General features: G+C 41.1%; 2 protein-coding genes across 5 annotated transcripts in view; one reads left to right on the top strand and one right to left on the bottom strand.

Annotated features, from left to right (window-relative positions):
- Positions 1 to 162: 162 nt before the first annotated feature.
- cep170ab (centrosomal protein 170Ab) lies at positions 163 to 14,232 on the bottom strand. Of its 4 annotated transcripts, none has more exons than XM_089006785.1 (19): positions 14,106 to 14,232; positions 11,907 to 12,052; positions 11,720 to 11,809; positions 11,307 to 11,385; positions 11,058 to 11,116; positions 10,716 to 10,869; positions 10,432 to 10,554; positions 9,722 to 10,174; positions 9,266 to 9,636; positions 9,072 to 9,200; positions 8,391 to 8,520; positions 6,840 to 8,210; positions 6,481 to 6,715; positions 4,291 to 4,399; positions 4,035 to 4,190; positions 3,357 to 3,448; positions 2,926 to 3,022; positions 2,272 to 2,323; positions 163 to 1,451 (listed from the first exon to the last, which is right to left on the bottom strand). In XM_089006785.1, exons 2-19 carry the CDS (start codon positions 12,009 to 12,011, stop codon positions 1,204 to 1,206), a joined length of 4,053 nt encoding a protein of 1,350 aa, XP_088862911.1. In that variant the 5' UTR covers positions 12,012 to 12,052; positions 14,106 to 14,232; the 3' UTR covers positions 163 to 1,203. The 4 variants fall into 4 exon arrangements, with proteins under 4 accessions (XP_088862911.1, XP_088862914.1, XP_088862913.1 ...); XM_089006788.1 differs by having other exon boundaries at positions 4,294 to 4,399; XM_089006787.1 differs by having other exon boundaries at positions 6,840 to 8,207.
- A 1,715-nt stretch (positions 14,233 to 15,947) lies between these two features.
- LOC148892602 (BCL11 transcription factor A-like) overlaps positions 15,948 to 18,241 on the top strand; it is a 37,110-nt gene continuing 34,816 nt past the window's right edge. The window contains exon 1 of the mRNA XM_089006818.1: positions 15,948 to 16,427. Within this exon, the coding sequence (XP_088862944.1) occupies positions 16,373 to 16,427 (55 nt within the window). The 5' untranslated portion in view covers positions 15,948 to 16,372. The remainder of the gene's footprint in view (positions 16,428 to 18,241) is intronic.

Raw genomic sequence — 18,241 nt, 5'->3', positions numbered from 1 at the left:
ATTTAGATCCACTTACGGGAAAACAAAATGATTGTTGCAAATGGAAAAAAAAAATCTTGTTCCGCGTCAAAGTCACATTGTGGCATCCTTATTTCACACCTTTGTTTTTAAAACATTAGAGGTACACTCAGTGAGGGTCACTTAAGAATGGAAAAGTAGGACTATCATGCATTTTATTGGAAACAAGGCAAACAATACAGGGGTATTGTTAAGTTAACATCTGTACTAAAATCATGAAAAAAACGTATTTTTTTTACAAACCATCCAAATCAATCTTTTTTTTAAATTGTCAACCAACAAAGTTGAAAGTGCCTATCACAAAATGCAGTTAGTAGTACTTGTTAAATTTCTTAGGTAAAATTTGATCAGATTACATTCCCATGTAAACGATAAGGTGATAAAAATCTATCCATCCCTCCTTTGCATTGTTGCAGCCCACCCCTGCAAGACTTGGAGGTAGAGCCTGTCTATGCTGGCTCAAACAACACTGCAATCAAATACAATTGGATGTAGCTTCCCCCCCCCCCCCCCCCCCAATGACTGCAACCTTGCATATGTTTTCACCAAACAACCACCACGAACGGAGCATTAGAACGTGCATCTTCTCATCCTTTACACACCGTTGTTGACATAGCTTCAATCTCACTATCTTCTTTGCCCTTTCTGCTCTTTTTACTGCCATGTTTGCTTGAGTTAGGGCACTTGTGACAACAGACTTAAGGGAGAATAAAATCTTTTCTCGAAGCTACATTGGACCTTTCTATTCTACCCGGTTGCACATAGTTTCACATGGCAAAGGCATGTACTTGTTGGGATTTGAAATATAACAATCAGCTACAAGGTAAATACTGTACATCTCAGTTCTCTTTGCACACAAAAAAACCATTGTTGTAGATTCTTTTTTGACACCATTGCCTCAACCTTTCTTTTTAGGTTACACTACTTATTTGTATTGATAATGAGAAGTCACTGGACAGATGTTTATGAATCACATATATGACTTTGGTAGATATATTGTAACTGTGCCCCCCCAAAAAAACAATGGAAAAAAAACATGCAAGAAATTGTTTTGCATCAAGACAAAAATGAAGTCAACCATTGCAAACAATCAAGTCACGTTTCCAGATCCCAAACCTGTATTGTACTGATAGATTATGTCAAAATTGTGAACACTTTTTTGGAAGAGTCTTCCAGTGCTGTAAACTATCCACTTGTGTGTGGGGACCCTTTAACGTGCTCCGCTACTTGTAAACACTCTGACAGTCCATGAGATTCGCCGGGAGCAACTTCATGCCTTGAGTCCGACAATGTATGAGAAAAAGCCTCTCCTCCAGTAGGAACAGATTCTATTTGATGAGTTGCAGGAACCTTCTGACCAGTTAATGGGCTGGTCAGGCCCAGACTTGTCAGAGCATCCAGGGTCCCGTCTGGATCTACCATCATATCAATCACTGGCCAAGGAGGAAAAAAACATCCATCGGTAATTGATATGACATGCTTCCAATTAAGGTCCTATAAATTTACATGTGACAGAAGGCATTTTTAAGGATAACAAAAAAAAACATTGTGTATTGTTTAACAAGAGGAAGTTTAAAAATATGCTGCAGACTTCTTTTCCTTCCAGCTTTTCCCTTCAAGCGAATCAGTGTCCTCCATCTTCAGAGGTTTGTTTTGGCCGAGCTTTTATGTTGGATGCCCTTCCAGACACAACCCTCTGTATTTATAATAATAATAATAATAATAATAATAATAATAATAATAATAATACATTTTATTTTTAAGCGCCTTTCAAAACTGTCACGGACACTTTACAGACACGGGATAACAACTTTTTCTGCGCTTGGGACCAGCACAAGAAGACACTGGCTTGTGACCCCTTTGTGGCTACAGAACAAGCAACTGTATGAACTTAATGAAGATGCTCAGTAAAAGGCTCTCAAACGCAAAATATGCTGAACACATCGGTTTCTTTTCTCTCCCTCCACCCCACCTTCCCCCAACCAATCGATTACATCTGTCCATCCACCCAGCCCACCCCATCAATCCATCTATCTATCTATCTATCTATCTATCTATCTATCTATCTATCTATCTATCTATCTATCTATCTATCTATCTATCTATCTATCTATCTATCTATCTATCTATCTATCTATCTATCTATCTATCTATCTATCTATCTATCTATCTATCTATCTATCTATCTATCTATCTATCTATCTATCTATCTATCCATCCATCCATCCAATATGACGTTTATGAGATGCATACCAAGAAGTTGTCTTTCCACTCTCTTTAGGTCCTGAATGACCGTGGAAATCTCCTGGAAAAGAAAAAAAAAACAGCATGCACTTCACAAGTCAGGTGAAGTTTGTAGTTTGATCTTGCATGCAAAATAGACAATTATTTTTTAATAAACACACACTCATCCCTTCTTTCTTCATGAGTCCTCTCACAGCCATCAAGATGAGCACAGTGGGCTGTCTAATTCAGAACCATGTCACATTGTCGCTGAGGAGTAGGACTGTCCAACTCCAGGGGTACCCCCACCCCCTTAACCCCATACACAAATATTCTATCAAAAATTTCTATGACGGCCACTAAAAGTAATCCAATATTTTATGTTTACTATTACAGAGAATGGATTTTCTACTGAATGACACTAATTCCATTCAGTGAAAAATGATGGGATTACTCCTCTAAGCAACGTCTCCCATTGCTGTAGCCATGATAAATTGTCTTTCATGCTCTGTCAATTTGTATTAATCTCTCTCTTTATATATATATATATATATATATATATCTCGCTGGTATGATGAATAGACATCGAGTGTATACCAGCAGACACCATATTTCCTTCAAGTTACAAACAATTGAATTTAAACTAAATGAAGAAACATGAGATTTAAGGACAAGGATTTTCACCTTGTTGGAACTTTTCAACAACAGCAAGGAGTCATGTTCTGCCTGAAGTGTGCTCTCAATCTCTTCCCATTTCCGGTCTTTATCCTTAAAAATGATCCTAGAGTTGCAGAAGAATTGACAAGCAAAATACATGAATTTATTTTGCATGCCCACTCGGATTTTGAATACCATAATTTCCTTAACATTATGTGTAATGTGGTAGCAATGAACGGTTAAAATTCACAGCTGGCCAGAGGTGGGAACCTTTGTGATGTGTCACTCATATTGGTCGAGCTAGTTTCAGTAAATAAAAAGAATATCAAAGAAAAAAACCAAAAAGATACATTTCAAGAATGAATATATTGCTATCCTGTGCTTCTCAGTCCAAATAACTACGATATCTGAAACACTAGTCAACAGAAGTGCTTAATGTGACTTGGTATGATGCTCACCTGATTTTGTTGGCTGTTTTATCGACAGATTGCCGTATTCTATTTGAAAGCAGATTCACAGATGGTAGGAGTAAGCTGTCTAGCGTCATCGCCTGCCGGGGAAAAGCATATATTTTTAAAAAAAATACACAAGCATGAATAAACGGTTCATTTTACTGCTGCTACACTCTATATAAATACTTATGATATATATTTAAGAAAAGATCGTTCTTAAACAGCAAACGTAAAGGTTGAAAGGCAACCATTGATTTCGGATTTCAATTGCCAGGTCAGTCCTAAATGACAGTAAAAAAAAATCACGTAAAGCATGTTGAATACTTCATTTTAATCATATAATGATCATTTACTCACTTATGAAAGAATCCTATTTTAAATGTTTTGTTTTACATCTATATTAAACCAATTAACCAAGTCTTTCATGAGAAAAACCTGAGCCAATTTCAATAAACAAGGCAGACAAAAAGCCCACATGGGCGAAAACACATTCAAAGCTGTAGTGTGTGCAGACGGAGGATCCTCTGACCCACACGCTTCTGGCAATCACAATTCTAACAGCAGCCACTAAGTGCTTGTTTGGTCAATAGAAAATAAAATAGATTTTAGTATTGTTTCATGGCTTTACTGGAGGTGGGGCAAACTATGAAGGTGAGCTATTTTCTATGTTCCAGGTAGACTCACTTCATCGCGGTTCCATGTTTGTCGACGAATGGAGCGAGGTCCCTGTGGATTGCAGGACCTCTGTCTCATTTCAACTGACTTTCCATTTGTTTCCAGAGCAGTGCTGTGGTCCGTGGAGGGATCCCCTTGGTCCAAGCGATCTTGACATTCCTCCAACTACGTATATAAGAATATAAATTCAATGATTTGTTTTATTTTGCATGACTACCGCATCCATATTTTGCTGATTAACTACAGTTAAATCTTTGGACAATACCACGACTCCAGGGTCAGTGGCTGCAGGGCTGACTGAGTCAATCTCTCCAGCTACATCGTGAATTTCTCTTGCAAGCATCGCTAGGTCTTTGGCAAGGTCCTGGCTTATTCTGTTGAGCAAATGTGGGAACCGAATGTCACTTTTAGCATGTCAATCGACCATTTCATTTCATACTGAGCACACAAAACAGGGGTACTGAAGGGCTAAAATGGTACAACTGGATCTGTAAAGTAGGCAGCCGTACAAAACTTGTGACGTTTGAACCAGAAAGGCTATATCTCACAAGAGCACCATTTCAAAAAGAACAAGTTGTGTGAATGGGGGATTGTAGTGAGAAGAGAAGCAAAATACACACTAGACGTTCCCTTGTGTTTTAAGTAAGCACTCACATTCAAAGTGTTTTTGTTGTTACCTTATACCAGGGGTGTCAAAGTAATTTTTTGCCGCGGGTCACATTGTAGTTATGGTTTCCTCTCGAGGGCCGTTATGAATTTGGGGAACCCATTAGAATGTTTACATCCCTTCAAATATTACATATAGAGCACACAGCAAATTAATGAATAACTCGTTTTCAAATCTGAAGTCAAGAATAATGACTTTTATTGTGGTTGACATCCCAAAATATGAAATTTTGGCCCAGATTTTAGCAATTATCATGGAATTTCACAAGTTTGATTTGCTTTCGCGGGCCGAAAAAAATGATGTGGCGGGCCGGATTTGGCCCGCGGGCCTTGACTTTGACATCTGTGCCTTATACATACTGTACTGTTATTCACATCCTTTGACATTTGTAATCATAATTTTAAAGGGAAATGCCTGTGTTTCATCTGTGACAAAAATCATCTTCCACAATCTTCCACATTTCAACTGTTGTCAAACTTGTTTTTGATGCTTGCATTGTAAAATACTAATACGGAATTGCTATTCGTCCTTGGGTGCAATTTCCATAAGCCTCAAGGTGCAAAGTTTATCGATTGAAACAATTATATGAAAGTACAAAGAGGAATGAAATGCCATGAGTCGGGCTAAAGTGTGCAAATCAAGCCAAGAACAACAAAAGACCTTGGGAAGATGCTGACTGAAGGTGGAAAGAGGGTATCATTAGCCACAGTGAAATAAGTACTGCTCTGACATGGGCTGAAAGGCCACTTTGACAGGGTGAAACATTACACTCCACCCCTTGTTTAAAAAAATACAACAACAACAAGAACAACAAAAAACCTTCCAGATTATACTTCACAAATACACAATAGGGTTAAATAACTTAACATCTTGATACATGTCTTGTGATCTAATAAGACTAAAATTGAACAGTTTGTCCATAATTAGCCTTGTTAAATTTAGTGGGATAATGGGGAAGCTTACAAGCATGAGAACACAATTTCAAACTGTTAAATTTGCAAGTGGAAGCATAATTCTGTCGGATTGTTGATCTGTTCTATTGCAAGAGAGACAAATGTTAGAGCATGAGTGTCAAAGTCATTTTTTTTGCCGCGGGGCACATTGTAGTTATGGTTTCTTCTCGAGGGCTGTTATGAATTTGGGAAGCCATTAGAATGTTTAATCCCCTCCACATATTACATAGAGCGCACAACAAATGAATTAATAACTAGTTGTCAAATCTGAAGTCAAGAATAATGACTGTCATTGTGGTTTACATCCAAAAATCTGAAATATTGGTTAGGATTTTAGCGGGCATCATTGAATTTCACAAGTTTGATTTGCTTTTGCGGGCCGAAAAAAATGATGTGGTGGGCAGCATTTGGCCCCCGGGCCTTGATTTTGACACTTGTGTGCTAGATACAATAGTAATGCCTGAACAAATAAAGTTACATCAACAGTGTTTCGCTCTATCTTTTCAGCCCCCATTATCATTATTATTCTCAGTCAGCCTTTTAATAATAATAATAATAATAATAATAATAATAATAATAATAATAATAATAATAATAATAATATTTCATTTATAAGCACCTTTCAAACTCTCAAGGACACTTTACAGTCACAGGATATTTTTTTCTGCGGGTGAGCAGCTTGAAAGCATTAGTGTGATCAGTTAAAACTAAAGAGCCACCAGCACGTATGTACAGTATTTCTATTTGTTAATGGTAATCCAAAAGGCTGTCTCACACCATAAATATTAACAGATTAGTTTCTATCATTTCATGTTTTCAAACTCCACCGACATACCTGGCTATTTCCTCACTGTGGGCTGTCCAATCTCTCACATATGCATCCTGATCTCGAGATGCTGACTTCAAGCCTGCAGAATTAGGACCAGTTGGCCCTGAGACTCCAAGTTGTGCCACTCGTGTGACTGGAACTGGCCGTGCCTGGCCCTGTTTGGACATATGGCGGTTGGATCCGTACTCATCTTCTGAGGTAGAGGCATACTCCACAGGCACACGGCGCCAACGAGTGCTGGCTATGGCACCCCCCCCCAAATGATTAGACATTGATTGACACTTTAAAGGTTATTGATTTGAACAATATCAGACGGATCCATAAAAGGAAGGCATCAACTAAGTAGCATATACTCAAAAAAATACCTGCTGGTGTGGCCTGTCCATATGAGGAGGTGGGTTTACTTTTGTCAGGGAGCTTGGAAGCACTGTTCGCCCTGGCTCTGGGTCCGCATGCTGAGGTCACATTAGACCCTCTTAATCCGTGTCTAACAGCATAATCACCGGCAGTACTTCTCGCTCCGAATCCTCTACTCCTGGTCACGGTAGCTTCAGAGTCACTCTGGGCAGAAGGAGAAGCGACTCTTGGTCTCCTCGGCTGTGCCAGAGCCTCTATCCTAGACATTCCTCTTTTCGTCAGACCTGTCCTGGATGTGGAGCTAGTAGTTGAGGCCTCAGAGGCCACAGACATCCTGTCCAAATCTACAGGTTCGGTGTCAGTAGAGTCACCAAGTCGGGCTCGCCTCAAAATGGATGCCCGTGTGGGCCTTGGCTTTGGTGCACTTGTTGTTTTACTGGTTGGAAGAGATGCAGGTGCCTGGTTGATCTTCGCCCGACTGGACTTAGTGCTAGCTCCCACTGTAGTACTTTCTGTTTGGGTTCTGGCCCGTGAACTTTTGGTTTCCTTTGTGGTAGGCCGAGTATCACAGAGAAGTGAGTTTGAGTTGATATCATCATCTGTGAGCTCCAGAGAAGTCCAGGGGTGCTGAAGATCATGTGTTCTGGTCTTGACGCTGTTGTCCTGTGTCTCTGAACCATCAGCTGGGCGTTTGTTGTTGGAGCACACAATGGGTTTCTGCTTTTGCTGTCCAACGAGAATTCGCCGTTTTTGAACCATTTTCTTTGCTCCATCAGCTTGGCTCACTGTACTAGTTGTGTCCACATCGGACTCTGGTGACATGGAACCTTCAATGGACTGACTTGGTGGATCCCCTTGGTCTGATACAGTGGTCTCTAAGAAAGCTGCCACTGCTTCAGAGTCTTTCTGACGTGTCTCACTCTCAATGGCAGCCTGCCTACTAGGGGGTCTGCTTCCTGTGAGTCCATCAATGCGAGGAATCAGCTCAATGGGTACATTGGAGCTTGGTTTCTCCACAGTAAAACTCTCCTGTCTCAAAAAAGGTTTGCCACTAGTCTCTTCCTTTTTCCTTTTCTGCACTTCCTCTTTTCTTCTCTCTCCACTTGTCTTTGGCCGAGGGGGAAATTTTGTCATCGCACCCGTTTGACTTGCTCTCCCATAACTACTGCCCTGTGACTTGGCTGAAGAAGAACGGCTAGGGCTGTCCTGAGCAGGCGAAATTCCCTCTCCTGCTAACTTCCCCTCCTGGTTCTCCTTCTCTTGCAGTTCCGTATCCTGCTTCTCTCCCATATCACAGATTGAAGTCCTTGTTCCTCGTTCTTCATCGGGAACTCTTTGACCGGATGAGGCAAAGTAATGACTGGATTTATTTGCATCTGCTGAAAAATAAAATACAGTATTTCCAATATTAGTTCTCAAATGTATGTTGCTGGTGAGCGTGCGGTGCTTAAAACGAAGTTTATTTATGAACTGTCCTGACACTTTCTGCAGATAAACCAAATGCATTGATATTATTTGTATTCTAAGGGAAACATTGTCCTAGCTGGCACTCGACGTACCTTTGTCGGAAACTAAACATTGACTCTCACCACCAGATCCCTCAGGGTCTGTCCTTATGTGGCTGGCAGCGAGGATAGCCCACTGTGAGACCCAGCGAGGACCACCAACCACCAGTTCCTCAGACAGTGCCTGCAAAAAGACAGCATGGAAAATCTACTCAACAGGATTCTAAGACAAACCTCATCCTGAAACTACAATGGGAGTAGTATGCTCCCATAACTTTCTCCCCGATACTGTGACCGATGGCCCGCACAACATAATCTACAAGGCAAGTGAAAAGAAGCAATTGAGGCGATGTGGTTGCACAAGTGTACACATCATCTTGTAATTGGGGGGTGTGGCTGTTTTATAATTAACCAGTCACAGTCACACCCATCTTATATATAAGTCAGCACACACCTGCCACCGTTTGAAGTGCCTCCAACTCACCTCAAATCCATTTCAGATGTTGTAGTTGACTTTTTGTGACATTTTTGTTCTTTTGAGCTCAAGCCTGAAGGTTACATGCTCACACTGACCGGTATTTGGAAATGTTCAGTGATGCTCTCCACTGTGTCTAAGATCACATTTCTAGTTGGAGACAGTAAGCCCATAAAGCTTGACACTGCCACCACGATGATTCTCCGTTGATATGATGTTCTTTTGGTAATTAAGCACTATTGTCAACTCTGATTTTGCACCTCTGTTCCTCTGAAGCCAGGTTTTCCTTTATCTCGAGCAGCAGACCTCTGGGAGGGGAGGATATCTTTCAAGCCTGTATTCCCAACTATGGAAACATCCATAGCCTCGAGTTCATCGACACCAAACACCTGAAATAGGGAGAGGGAAAAAATATTTTTGCACTGAACATGTTAAATTTCTTCATCTTTCCCACCTTGTCAATCAATTTTCGAGCCTCTTCTTCTTCATGGTCACCATTTTCCAGGTCAATGGTATATGTTCCTCTGTCGCTGGCATCATCTGTGCATTGATAGCATTCATCACGACTATTTTGTTGGTGTGGTGCAGCGCTATGTTGCCTTTCTACAAAGCTTGCTAGCACTTTTGTACTTGAAGACCGACGACGGCGAGCTGGACTTTCCTCCTCCGCAAAGAGCCCCTCAGGCACATTTGCGCGCCCTTCCCTGATCTTTATTCCTTCTCCACCCCAAAGCCCCAAAGGGCGTTCCTTTAGTGCAGCAACCCTACGTTGTTCTCCAAGTGCGTTCTCTGAATCACTCTGTGTGCCATCCTCGTGTTTGCTGCCTGGCATAGAAGAATGGGAAATGACCGTTAATTGAGTGCAGCATAATTTTACTCAAATGGTAGCATATGTACACACAGTCAGTACCTTTCAGACTCCTCAGATGAACAGGTACATCACTCTTCACACTTTCCTCGCCATCTTCTGCAGCCGTTTCTTTCACAGTCAAAGGCAGCTCATTCTGGGCTAGCCAATCAGCAACTTTGACCTCTGCGGCCACCATGGCTGTCTGAAGTGGACTCAGTTCCTCTCCCACTCCCCTTTTTGGACGTGGCCTTGTATCTAAGCCCAACTTTGCCACTCGATCTTTGACCGTCACTTTACCTGATGCTCCGGGGTCAAATTCAATGGTGTAGGATGCATGACCATGGACAGGCTCAGCAACGGATGAACTAGTGGCCTCTTGATCTCGAAACGTAGCGTCACCAATCGCGTTACCTTCTAGGGGGCCATCTTTGGTTGGGATTTCAAAGTAGCTTGGCTCCTGAGAGGAGGTCATTTGCAGGGCAGACTTTGGTATTTCCACACTCTTCTTTGTATCTGTTAGACAAAACATGTTGGCATGGTGGTTCATACTTCGCACTATAAATTCTGGTCAATTTGGATTCTGAGATAGATAAAAATATTGTATTTCTGAAGCTCCATAAACAAAATAAATGTGACTAGATTTAAGCTTGTTATGGTGTCATGTACATTACTATAATAATAATAATAATAATAATAATAATAATAATAATAATAATAATAATAATAATAATAATAATAATAATAATAATAATATGTTGGGCATTATGGACCTGTTAGTGGTTTTCGATCAGAATCATTTTCTTCAGGCCTTCCAAAATTATTATCAGCTTCCCCATCACCCCACCATGCAGGCTGTCCATAGAGGGGTGTTCCTCTGTGCAAAACCGCTACATCTACAACAATGAAAGTATAGGTTTCATTATGGTTTGGGCACTAACATTGCCAGAACAAAACAGGACGACCTGTTCAAGCAGACAAATGGATAGGCAAAGCACTGTAATCACTCAGAAAACATTACAGGCTGTGGTCTTTGCACCGTGGCCTGGTAACTAACCGGTCATCTTTTCTTCCACCCGGTTGGGCTCTTTAGCAGAGGCCGCCTCACACACGGGTGCGGCTGCCTCAGAATATTTGACTTCTGATTTTGATGGCTCCCCCTCTTGAGGCCTTCTCTGGCTGAGCTGAAGTTGGCTACTAAACTTCTCATGCTGCAATGAGGTTGAAAGCATTGACATGAGAGGAGACACGTAGGAAAAAAAGAAATGAAAATATCGAGCACGTTTGGAGATGATATGATATGGTATTTTTGGGTCAAAGGAATGCAGTGAACAACATGTCACTTTCCCCTGGAGATTTCACGGATCTACAGTACACGAATATGGAATGGCAGTCTCACCTTTAGAGCCTCTTCCGGTATATGCAGCTCTCCGCGAACAACCGTGAACAAGTTTGTATGTGGGAAAAGTTAAGGTGAAACACAGCGAGAACAGTATTTATTGGTGAGAATCATTTTGTGGTATTCTGATATGACCCGCAACAGAGTGCAGGAGAGTGAAGCATGTCAGGTTTCAGAGTTATTCAAATACTCTGGCCTTCTGCTGTGTTGCTGCCAAGTAGAGGATTGAAGCACACGCACAAAGGATATCGTAACCGAACCTCAGTTTGTCATCGATCTTCAGTGTGACATACATTTGCTCTTGTACTCTGACATCATTGACAAAAGTCTGCAAAAACACAACAATGTGATTGAGCCAGGATTACACCCTGAAATTTTTACAGAAGAGCTATTAGACATCCTATTTGCCTCACTAATTTGGACTTTTAGCAGGATAACAAATCCTGTTGGAGAACTGAAATCAAACATTTTACATTGTTGTATTATTGTGGTTATAGTTATCCATGACAATTTATACACTGAGATGAGTTTCAAATGTTTCTGTTTCAGTACCTCGTATGAAATATAAAACCACACAATTATTTATATTTGAAACTTTAAATGCATCTCAAATCAAAAATCTCACAGCCTGACAGAAAACTTTGAACTAACCAGGAACTCACCCCATTCAAGCTGCCCAGGTCCTTGACTTTGTGTTCATCTGTATCCACCTCGTAGTTGATGACAGCATGTTGTTTGTCCACACTGCGGGACTAAATCACATAAAATCCCGCTAATCATTTTAAGCAAAGACAATCCCCCTATCAGATTATAATGCAGGGAGTATGGCTCAATTTCGGTAATCTGTACCTGCAGCATGAGTTCACAGTCATCTCTTCCCACGAAGATCATCTCTCTGGGGAGACGATGACGTGTCCCGCTGCCACTCACAAGAAACCACGATGTCAGACTCATAGCTGCCTTTAAAGATCACCTTTGACCTTTATTGCATCCTGCTTGAAAAGAAAGATTTTGGAATATAAATCATCGTCATAACTTTGCAAACATCTACACAATTTAATAATGTCCAATAACAGAGCTCTTTCAAATACAGGTATAATACATGTTCGGTGATCTATAACAGATGCTTTCATGTTACCAAACCAGCAGTGAGCTGCATCGCTCACTGAGCGGTTATCATATTCGCCACACATTTCACATTTTTTTTGGCTGAAAACTTGATTCAGTCTTGCGTAATGATATAATCTAGAAGGCCCAGTGGTGTGGAGTGCGAATAGGTTGTTTGTTTGTGTGCCCTGTGATCAGATGGCAACTGGTTCCAGGAATACCGAGCCTTTTGCTCAAAGTCAGATGGGATTTGCAAATCAACCATCATCCTTCCATTTTCTGCACCACTTATGCTTACGAAAGCCAGTACAGTTAACACAAAATGAACAAAATAACTGCAACTGGGAGTGAAGTAACATGTTTTTGTGAATGAAATCATATTAAAATGATAATGCCCAAAAGACTATCTATAATTATTGTATAATAATATTGTATAATAATATAATAAGTGTCCTTCCTTTTCATATTTTTCAATTCATACCATTCATGAACGCTTGGGGTTATTTTTAAATAATGTATGCTTATTTCAGTCTTGCTGTATGTCTGTACAGATAAAGGCAGGGCCAAACAGAAGTTGGACAATTGTAGTTTACCTTGCTTTATTACCACAAAGAGCACTTTTCTTAACATTTTTTTTTTTTTTACACTCAACAATGGAAACAAAAGTCATACTGACTAACTCAGATGAATCACTGTCTCAAAGACACCGACAACAGGGGGTGAGGACAGAATGTCCCATAAAATTAATACATTTGAACAGCTTACACCGAGTGTGTTTATATGAACACAGATACATTCATTAAAAAAATCAAAATAAAATCAAAATAGCGTATCAAATAGGTTCAAACGGAGTATATAATTAACAATAATATAATTATATTTAATTAACAATAATTAATGTGGCAAGAAACAACATTAATGCATTTGAAAATAAATTTATCTGTGTTCATATGAACACGCTCGGCGTAAATGGATTAAGACTGACGATCGCGCTCAGTCAGAGCAAGTCCACCAAGCAAACATTTGCACACATGGTCCAGAGAGAGGTAGGATGGCCTTCTTTAAGATGATCAGGTGTGCTTCCCTTGAAGCTCTTCCATGAACAACATATTCAATACAAGCATAAAATGAACAAACGTCAGTAGTTTGACACAAACTACCAGTTTGACTGCCTGAACGCTGCAAGAGCATCACCGGCAAAAAGGCCTCACTGCTGACTCATGGATGAATTCGGATGCCATATCGGATATGTCCAAATTTATCCGAGCATTATCTGGTTCTGATTTTACATAATCATTTTTGAGATACCCTCCCCCACACGTTTGAAGAGGTGTGGGACTGGCACCCTGGCTACAATGGCCTAGTTGCCCCTTTAGAAGCTTGACTGCACATCAATGCGAGATGTACTGACTCTCCTCTCATGATGACAGCACATCAACTATGCTTGCAAGCGGATGCAGCTGATGTCGAGTCAGCCAACGAAGCCCCAGAAAATTAGCCAACTTAGGCCATCTTTCACAATATTGCACCGTTTAAAATTCGATGTTAACAATCGCGACAGACAACTGACGTTACTGTTTATACACAGCTTCGTATTTAACAACAGCGTTTGATTGCAGTGTTAAATCCAGAAGCTACCCGCAGGTGTATTGATCCGCGTACATACAACCGCCTTGCTTTACACCTGCAGCTACGCTTCGATGGTGGCATAAACATCGTGTATTGTTACACAGCAATATTTCCTACACAATTGTTGTCAGCTGTTGACCCAAGATTTTGCAGGTTTGGTCGACAAACAAAGCTAGCTTTCTCACGAGGCGCATACTCAGGCAGCGATGCTCATTTAACCGCATCTCTCAGGAGGAACGAAACAAGTCTCTTGCATCAGGACCAGGACACTTTGCTGGTAAACACGCCGGACGGAACAAACAAATCACTCACCAGCCGCTGCCAGGGTGATCACCATCCGCTACACACGAGATTTATGGATAGAGCTGAAGCGGTTTGCGCTTCTTTCTCAGCACTGGCTGCCAAGCCCAGAAAAGCGTTGCAGGGCCTTCGCCTCACAGTGGCGCTGTGCGCTTAATTTGGAGAACACCAAACTTGATTAAATAACATTACTGATGAAAGCCAGGCGCACTGCCACACATACTAATACTAATACTAATACTAATACTAATACTAATACTAATACTAATACTAATACTAATACTAATAATAAATACATTTAATTTCTACGCACCTTTCAAAACTCTCCAGGACACTTTACAGTTATGAACCAAGGTCGGTAAAAGCGCATTTTAAATTCCCCATTTATTATTATTTTTCTTTTACAATGATGCCGAATTAAAACAACAAATGCAATATACTACATTATCAATGGTTTATTTGACAATGTATTATATTTCTTTTGTTTTCATTTGTTGTTGCTGAGCCTTGAAATGACAGGCAGGAGACCGAGAGGAAGACCAAAAAGGAGGTTTATGGATGTTTTCAAAGAGGACATGAAGGAAGCTGGTGTGCGAGAAGAGGATGCACAAAACCGGGTTAGGTGGAGGACACTGATTCGCTGTTGCCGAAAAGCCGAAAGGAAAAGAAGACCAATGGTTTGTTTAAGTGTTTTTATACAAATTATAATTAAACAAATTGTTAATGAAATCTCTCTCTCTCTCTCTGCATCTATAACTCTCACATCTTAGCTTTTTCTCAAAATTGTTACTCTTTTCTCTTTCTCTCTTTTATATCTCTCCTCTCTCTCTCTCTCTCTCTCTCTCTCTCTCTCTCTCTCTCTCTCTCTCTCTCTCTCTCTCTCTCTCTCTCTCTCTCTCTCTCTCCAACATGAATTTTGAATATTTTAGCCACTAGATAGCGCCAAAGGATCAAACTATTGTGGACGCTATCGACGCCCGTAGACTAAATTAATTTGCGCTCAACGTGAATTCTAATTGGATAGAAATGCATAGGAGGCATCTTTTTGGATGTGGAAGGAAACCAGAGTACTTGGTGAAACCCATACAGCCATGAGAAAAAACATGGATTTCGTGTCGTATCCTGCACATTTGCGCTGTGAGGTGGACGTGCTAACCACTTAACTATTTAGGTGCCCTAAATTGGACAGTGATTTGAAGTCCGATCGGAAGAAAAAAATTGCTTCTTTCGTTCTATGCAGCTGGCAGGCTAAATCCTTTCCTTTCAAAACAAAACTTGGAAATAAGATTTCATGCCTTTCCTAAATCTCCACTAGATTATCATAATGCACTTCACCACTATGCACCTGCTTGATTCTTCAGGTTTGTCGCCCAGATTCTACTGGACATGCCCAGAACCAAAAGTGCAAGCCTCAGAGTGGACTGAGCCTTTTCTGCTGTTGCTCCCTCCTCTGGAATGATCTTCTGATAATTGTGAGGCACATTCCCTCTCCGTGCATTTTGGTTTTGCACTCAACATGTGACTGATACTGTTGTATTTGTTATAGCCTACTAAATAACCCAATCAGCTTCTCTCTCTCTCTCTCTCTCTCTCTCTCTCTCTCTCTCTCTCTCTCTCTCTCTCTCTCTCTCTCTCTCTCTCTCTCTCTCTCTCTCTCTCTCTCTCTCTCTCTCTCTCTCTGTGAGACTTTTTTATACCTCGGTCCAACCCCCTTCTTTTCCAGTCCTTTGGTGTGTCATCGGGGTGGCCCCCGGCATTTCTATAGGTAGTCCATAATATTCAGTGTCCATTGGTGTTTATAGTAGCTTCCCCCTCCCACCGGCCGCCTTGGCCCTGCCCACGCTTGCGAGATCTCACTTTGGTTTATCTCCTGATGTTCAAGTTCGCAGGAACGTCACGTCCGCACTTGAACTTGCATCTCAGGGTTTGGGGAGGGCATGAGGAGGAGGGGGAGGAGGCGTTGGTGGGGGTCTTCGCTCACTGCATGAGACCTCCATCGTCATCATCATCATAATCGTCATCATCATCATCACACACCATCATCTTCGTCTTGTAGCGCTAAAAGTCATGCGGATCTCCCCCACGCTGCCCGCAGCGCGTTACTACTCCTCGTCGTTGCGCGTGTGATCCATGCACCTCACTTTTGTTCGCGTTTTGAGCACCTCACGCCCGCGGTTCGTGATTCTCACGGACGTCAGATGCATCCATGAGATTTTCACTTGGAGTTTACCTGGATTTCCCAATGTGAGCTCCACCGAGAAGTCGCCACTTCAGCCATCATGTCTCGCCGCAAACAAGGCAAACCCCAGCACTTGAGCAAACGGGACTTTTCGCGTAAGTAAATATATGCTTGACTTTCCGTTCGCGTGTCGACTCATTTGAGTAGATGGGAGACTTCCTTGATCAATTTAGAAAGAAAACGCACACCGCGTGGGTCAACTCACTACGGGGACCCCAGAGGAGAGCTTTAAAAACAGTGGGCTTTACTGCAAACGCTTCAAACAACGCGGCAGAGAAGTTTAACCGAAGTTGGTTTACGCGTTGTGTCACGGACCCTTGGAGATTTCCTACCGCAGACCTTTGTTCACGAGGCTCTGCATCAAGCGAATAAAGTTACCATCTTACATTGTATACAATTATATAACCAACACCATTCGTCTTTGCGCTGTCAAATAGTTTTATTTGCCAAGGTTCGAGGCTGTTTGGTGAAGGAAGTAGTGTTTACACGCACACTTGTCCACGGCGCAAAGACCTCGTGTGCCTATGATGACCTCGGGAGGCACCGAGTTAAGTGTGCCACCATTACACACAATCACACAAGAGCTATTCAATTAAATTGCGGTGTATTCAACGATTCGATTGAATTCGAAGATGGAGGCACCCAGAATATTATACATACGTACTATTTCGCTGAATGAGCAGTATAAATTGCATTTTATGCAAGTGCAATGGTTGCCGGCACCAAATGGATGTTCTGTAAACTATACAAGATATATCCTACATTTTGTTCATATATTGTGAAATAACAATTTATTTCCTAAATCTGTTAGATTTTGAGGTTCCCCACTTCGGCTGAAACAAATTACACGCTCGTGGAACGTGTGCCTTAATTCTGTGTCATACAACCGGATTTGCCAGTGGGGGGCGTACTATGATTATCCTCCTATAGGACACCTATGAACTTGAACTTGGCCCATTTTATTCCTGTTTTTCATAAACTAGCCCAAGTGTTTCGTGATTATTAGATTTTTTTTTATTTTTAGATTTACAAGCACAGCCTTATTTTGTGCGTGGAGTACTTTAGAACAGTGCAAATCTAATGCCAATGGAAAAAAGTGCAGAGGACTTGCACTTAAAACCTGTTATCTTTCACACGAACAATATTTTAACACCAGCACAAATGCATCAGACCAAATCATTTTTCAGTCATTTCGTCAGATTTATTTAAATAGTATATGTAATCATCAAAGTTACATTTTAATTCAAGAGTGGTCAAACATTGATGATATTGACATGGCATGTGTGAGCACTGAGCAGACTTAATTGCACGCTTCCTGGACATCAGCGAATGTTGCTTTAGTAGATTTATATTGCCGTATTTTAGTTCCCCCATAGTTTTACATGTAGGGTTTTAGTTCAGGTTATTTTTTTCAAAGCAAGATAACCTTGCACCGATTTTATTCGTATTGGTAATCGAGTCCTTGATGCACCCGTATGAATCTATTTCTTAAATAAGTAGTTTTGTAATTGTTAAACAGTCCCCTCTGGACTGGTACCTTACTCCACAAACACAAACCACTTGAAATTCTGTGACCGTCAGTTGCCCCAAAAAGATAAAATGCAATTTTTGAAACTTATACACATCGCTTTTGCTTGGTGTCAAACATGAGATTATTGGGTTTGGAGGGAAAATCATTCTCACACATATTCCTGTGATGTCAATGGCATAAACCGGTGCAGATAAGCTCCAGCAAAAGAACGGCAAATTCTTTCATTTTTAATGTAGTCGAACATACAGGTATAGCAGGGCCTGGCCTATCTTGCATAGTCCCCCATCACCTTCTCGACTGACCTGACATGGAATTAAAGGTTGAACCGCCAGCAAGAATTCACCACTTCTTATCTCAACATCCCAGTTGGAACGTCCA

The sequence above is a fragment of the Hippocampus bargibanti genome, linkage group LG10 (genome assembly GCF_051943395.1).
Source record: "Hippocampus bargibanti isolate YZ-2025 linkage group LG10, ASM5194339v1, whole genome shotgun sequence".
Classification (NCBI taxonomy): Eukaryota; Metazoa; Chordata; class Actinopteri; order Syngnathiformes; family Syngnathidae; genus Hippocampus; species Hippocampus bargibanti.
Note: the sequence above shows the minus strand (reverse complement) of the source record. Positions and strands in the feature narration are given on the sequence as shown.